This window comes from Ranitomeya imitator, chromosome 3 (assembly GCF_032444005.1).
Source record: "Ranitomeya imitator isolate aRanImi1 chromosome 3, aRanImi1.pri, whole genome shotgun sequence".
Taxonomy (NCBI): domain Eukaryota; kingdom Metazoa; phylum Chordata; class Amphibia; order Anura; family Dendrobatidae; genus Ranitomeya; species Ranitomeya imitator.
This window is the reverse complement of record NC_091284.1, coordinates 840,473,381-840,478,829: the sequence shown is the minus strand read 5'-3', so window position 1 is coordinate 840,478,829 and position 5,449 is coordinate 840,473,381. Positions and strand designations below refer to the sequence as shown.

Genomic DNA, 5,449 nt, shown 5'->3' with positions numbered 1-5,449 from the left:
CAAGGTTTTCTTGTCTTCTTGTCTGTGTAGTCTTCATTTACCGGGGATATCTTCTTCTATTAATCAATGGATGAAGCGTGAGCTCATTATATAAGGTGGGGAATCTAAACATTGTTTCACGCTTGCTTCCTAAGTGGTTGGAAATTTATCAGAAAAAAATAGGTGATTGCCGCCAAGTAACTTCAATATGAAGAAACTGAGCATTTCACCACGAAAACTCCACAATTCCCGCTCATTTACAGCCAACATTGCAGCTGAATGATTAGAGGGATCATTCCCATCATCTGTCAAGTTGCAGATAAATTGGTGAACTGTTATTTTCTCCATTGATGGAGATTCTTGGACCATCTATGAGGTGGTTCCTGATACAAAAATGATTTTGAATTTGACCTTTCACATATTTAGTTTCAAGATTGTGGAACTTGCTCTTTACCTTAATGCAAAAAGGCTCCATCCACAGATATTATTACCTGAAAAGGCTCCAGACATGCTGTGAATCCTTAGATTGGAGCTGACAGTGTAATTACTTGTTCATGTCATGGTCTATGGGTGCACCGTTATAGTCACTTAGTGCAGCTAAATAATCTATATTATATGGGAGCAGGTCTAGTACATTGAGTTTGACGAAAGTCCATTGATTTCAAGAGATTTCCAGATGGTTGCAAGGTTTGCGTTAGAACCTATGTTCTAGAGGTATAACAGTGATTACAGCCCAGGTAATGATTTCTACTTATCCATCTGATTTCTCTCATTTCTAGGGCCACCCGTGACTTATGAAGAACCACAGAGCAGAAAATGATGTCTTGAGCTCGCGTCCTGCAGGAGACGATGTTGAATTCTACGTTCTATCCCACCGACTTCCTACTGGTCGGTGTACCAGGATTAGAACACAAGCATTTCTGGATCTCGATCCCTTTCTGTATCATCTATATATTGGCTTTGCTCGGAAACCTTCTGATAATGGCTATCATCCGCATGTCTCCGAAACTGCACCAACCCATGTTTATATTCCTCTCCATGTTGGCATTTAATGACAGTCTCCTTTGCACCAGCATTGCTCCCAAAATCTTGTCCATATTCTGGTTCAATGACAGAGTCATCAGCTTTAATGGATGTCTTCTCCAGATGTTCTTCACCCACGCCTTCTCTAGCATTCAATCTGGGTTCGTGGTGTCCATGGCTTTTGACCGTTACGTTGCCATATATAAGCCTCTCAGGTACCATGCCATAATAACCAGCAGTGTGATATTCTGGCTGGTGTTCGCACTTCTGATCAGGGCGGTTGTTATGGTTGGTCCTTGTCCTATTTTGATAAAGAAGTTTCCTGCGTTCAAGACCAACGTAATTGCACATTCATATTGTGAGCACATGGCAGTGGTGAAGCTCGCCGCCACCGACATCCGGGTGAATAGTATATTTGGCCTGATATCAGCCTTCATTATCATTGGTGGCGATTTGCTCTTTATTTTCTTGTCATATGTCATGATTTTCAATACCGTTTTTCTTCTTCCATCTAAAGACGCTCGTCTGAAGGCATTTCACACCTGTACTCCTCACGTCTGTGTGTTTCTAAGCTTCTACAGCATGGCCTTATTCTCATTCCTATCACATCGATTTGGCAAGAAGATTCCTCCTTATATCCACATTATCTTCTCTGACATCTACCTGTTGGTTCCACCCTTTCTCAACCCGCTTGTTTATGGGTTGAAGACCAACCTGATCCGTGAGGAATTGAGGAAACTCCTAATGAAACATTAAAATGGATAGCAGGGGGAATTATAAAAAGTATTCTCAGAATATGGACTTCTGATGTGAATTAGGAGCCATTATGAGGAGCAGATGCATGAAAATGTGCAGGTGGAAGTACTTGTCATGAGTTGTGGTTGTGCCAAATATCTTGTGCCACTAATAAAAGTGGAAAACAAAAATGTGGGGGTGACACCCGACTGCTCTAGTCCCTCGTTTGATACTCATGATGTAAAATAAACAAGAGTCCAGAGCAGGAGGGCTGGTGAAGAGAGGACAGGAGAGCAGGAAGACAACTGGTGAAGAGAAGACAGGAGAGCATGAGGACATGAGAGCAGGAAGACAGGAGAGCAGGAGGACAGGAGAGCAGGAGGACAGGAGAGCATGAGGACAAGAGAGCAGGAGGACAGGAGAGCAGGAGGACAGGAGAGCAGGAAGACAACTGGTGAAGAGAGGACAGGAGAGCATGAGGACAGGAGAGCATGAGGACAGGAGAGCAGGAAGACAACTGGTGAAGAGAGGACAGGAGAGCATGAGGACAGGAGAGCAGGAAGACAACTGGTGAAGAGAGGACAGGAGAGCATGAGGACAGGAGAGCATGAGGACAGGAGAGCAGGAGGGCAGGAGAGCATGAGGACAGGAGAGCATGAGGACAGGAGAGCAGGAAGACAAGAGAGCAGGAGGACAGGAGAGAAGGGGGACAGGAGAGCAGGGGGACAGGAGAGCAGCAAGAGCAAGACAAACTCATATTTACGACGGTAGTTGTAATGCACAATTAGCAATTACATCTACTGTAGGTAGAATTTCGCATAGTATTTATCAAAGAAGACTATTTGTGGCTCTCACGTTCTTAGCCGTTTTCTAGGATGTTTTGATCTTTTCTGTGGATTCCCTTCTCCTCAATATAGTATAAACTGCAGCAGTAAAATGCATCATTTCCTATGTAGACCTAATGCTTGTAGTATGAGGTGTGACCCTGAGCCCTCGAGCTCTGTAGAGGCCTCGTTATACCGATTCCACAACCATATCACTGTGAGAGGAACAAACAGGCAGAAAGTCGTCAGGTAGCATAGGGAACGCCCACTGAGCACTGAACCTGCAGCATCACGAGCAGCAAGGTAGATATACTCTAGAAACTGAATGCAGCAAATCAGATCTCTTCCCACAGTGTAAAGCAGCCTCAACCTCATACGGTAAAAGTATGGAGAGCAGGTGTTATACTGTAGGTCATACAGTGATATAAGGTAACCCTGGTTTTCTGCATTTACAGAACCTCATCAAGCAATGTCAACACAAAATGAAACTTTTTACCAACCCACAACCTTCATTCTGATTGGCATTCCCGGCCTCGAGGTGGCTGAGATCTGGATCTCTATCCCCATATGTTTCATGTACATCGTGACGATTCTGGGGAACAGTGCCATGCTTCTCATAATTTTGTGCCACGAGACCTTTCATAAACCAATGTATCTGTTCCTCTGTATGTTGTCGATTATTGACCTAATGGCATCGGTAACCACAACTCCCAAAATCCTGAGTATCTTCTGGTTTGATGACAAGTTGATTTACTTCCGTGCATGCCTGGTTCAGCTCTTCTTCATCCATGCCCTTTCCATGATGGAGTCTACGGTCATCCTGGCTATCGCGTTTGACCGCTATGTTGCTATTTGTGATCTCCTCAGATACACTTCTATCCTTCATAACTCCGTGATTGCCAAGATTGGGGTTTCAGCAATATTTAAAGGCACCTTACTCATGGCTCCAGCACCATTCCTGATCAGGAGGTTGTCCTACTGCAGAACCAACGTGATCTCCAACACCTACTGTGAACACATGGCTGTGGTGAAGATCGCTTGCACCGATACAACCATAAATCAGGTGTATGGCTTAACTGTGGCACTGCTGGTAATAGCGGTAGATGCTATATTTATAACTGTGCCTTACATGGCCATAGTTAGGGCGGTGTTACAATTGTCCTCCAAGGAGGCTCGTCAAAAGGCTTTAGGCACATGTTTCCCACACGTCTGTGTCCTCATCATCTCTACTGTCCCGGCTCTCTTCTCATTCTTTACACATCGATTTGGACATAACATTCCTATCTACATTCACATTATTTTTGCCAACCTCTACGTTCTTGTTGCACCCATGTGCAACCCAATAATCTACGGGGCAAGAACCAAGGAAATACGCCAAAGGATAATTGTGATTTCCAAAAGTCTTAATTTTTTGCAGAAATGTATATAGTATGGCCACATTATCTGCTAAATTTAAAGGAGTATTTGCAGTATGAAGAGGTAACAGACCTAATAATTCCCATAAAATGATATCTCAACTAGTAGGAATCTTCAGCAACTCTATATTGAGGTTTGGGACAGAAAAAGGGACACTCAGTCTAATAATGGAGGTGGATGTCCACCCAAACTTTCAGACAAAGAGACAATTGTGACAAATAACTAACTTATCTCTAATTAATTCTGTACATAAGGAAGAGTCCCTAAACGGGTGACTTTGCTCCATGGCCAGTGTATGGCCTTCAATAGCGCGTGCCTCTAGTAGAAGCCGTATCAAATGGACATTTTTGGCTGCCGAGATTGCAAAGTATTTTATAAAAGCCAATTATATTCAGAATTAGTCATAATACGCTGTAATAAAGTCATTGTCACCTTGTCCAGACTCTTAACTCACATTTATTATTGTCACTGGTCAATGGTGGAGCCGCAACGTTTGGCTTCTGGAACCTTTACTCTATGGCACCATAAAAAACATCATAGGAAAAAGGCCGAAAACCCCGAGAACACAAAATCAATGCAGGCGAGGGCAGCACACGTGGAAAACTTCTCCATGAACGGTCGGTGTGAGTGGTTGTAATATCAGTACATGCACCGGTCTAGGCCTCGCCTTTATCATGGGGTCCTGCTGCATCATGCAGGGCATTCACATTGTGTCCTAGCGTTGGTAGCTATGGCTGCCTTTTTTCTGTGATGTTTTTGAACTTTATGTCCTTTTCTGTGAGTTGTGCTGTCAGCCTAACAATGAAGATATGGGAAATTTCTATTTTAACAGGTTTGGAGAAATTCTGGGTTCAATCAGTCACGAGAATCAATGAAAACTTTACAGACCCGGCGATGCAGTTGGGTTAAAGAATTATTTTAAACTTGCCCTTGTTGGTAGTCATTGACTTCGTAGACATGGTGGGACCAATAATTTGGCTCAATTCTTATCAGCACAGTTGCAAATATACTGATTGACTTGTAAACCACTTTCAGAGGGGCCCATCATAGTCTGAATGAATGTTACTGAGACTGATCATCTCTGATCTTTGGTCCATCTAAACAATTGAAAAGCAAATCGCTCATTTACAAATTGACCGGATAATTTACACTGGTCTAAAAATCCTAACCATGTAAAGAGGAGATGTGATACTGTCTATGAATCCACCTCAGGGACAGAGCGATCGAGGTCAGGATCATTTCATTCCCATACAGTTTGTATTGGTCCATGTCATTGGCCTGTAAAATAGAGCCTGTTTACTTGTCTTATCATTGATTAATGCTCTTCATGGGTTTCTCATTCTTCTCACCACTCTCGAGTCCTCTGTCTACACAGATAGTCCTACACTGACCCAACCAGATTATTTGAGGTCTGTCTCTGCATCTCTCCACCAGACGTATGATGGCCATAATATCAGGGTTCCAAAAGCCAA

At 43.2% G+C, this 5,449-nt stretch overlaps 2 protein-coding genes across 2 annotated transcripts; both read left to right on the top strand.

The window, feature by feature from the left end:
* The first annotated feature begins 794 nt into the window (after positions 1–794).
* Positions 795–1,758, top strand: LOC138672400 (olfactory receptor 52A1-like). The gene has a single exon (XM_069760338.1). The coding sequence runs from the start codon at positions 829–831 to the stop codon at positions 1,756–1,758; it is 930 nt and encodes a 309-aa protein (XP_069616439.1). The 5' UTR covers positions 795–828.
* A 1,138-nt stretch (positions 1,759–2,896) lies between these two features.
* On the top strand, positions 2,897–4,352 carry LOC138672399 (olfactory receptor 52P1-like). Its single transcript, XM_069760337.1, has one exon. The coding sequence runs from the start codon at positions 3,031–3,033 to the stop codon at positions 3,988–3,990; it is 960 nt and encodes a 319-aa protein (XP_069616438.1). The 5' UTR covers positions 2,897–3,030; the 3' UTR covers positions 3,991–4,352.
* Positions 4,353–5,449: the final 1,097 nt, after the last annotated feature.

Bases quoted from the DNA above. Each gene is read 5' to 3' on its own strand.
- LOC138672400 (XM_069760338.1), top strand. From the start codon at position 829: ATGTTGAATTCTACGTTCTATCCCACCGACTTCCTACTGGTCGGTGTA.
- LOC138672399 (XM_069760337.1), top strand. From the start codon at position 3,031: ATGTCAACACAAAATGAAACTTTTTACCAACCCACAACCTTCATTCTG.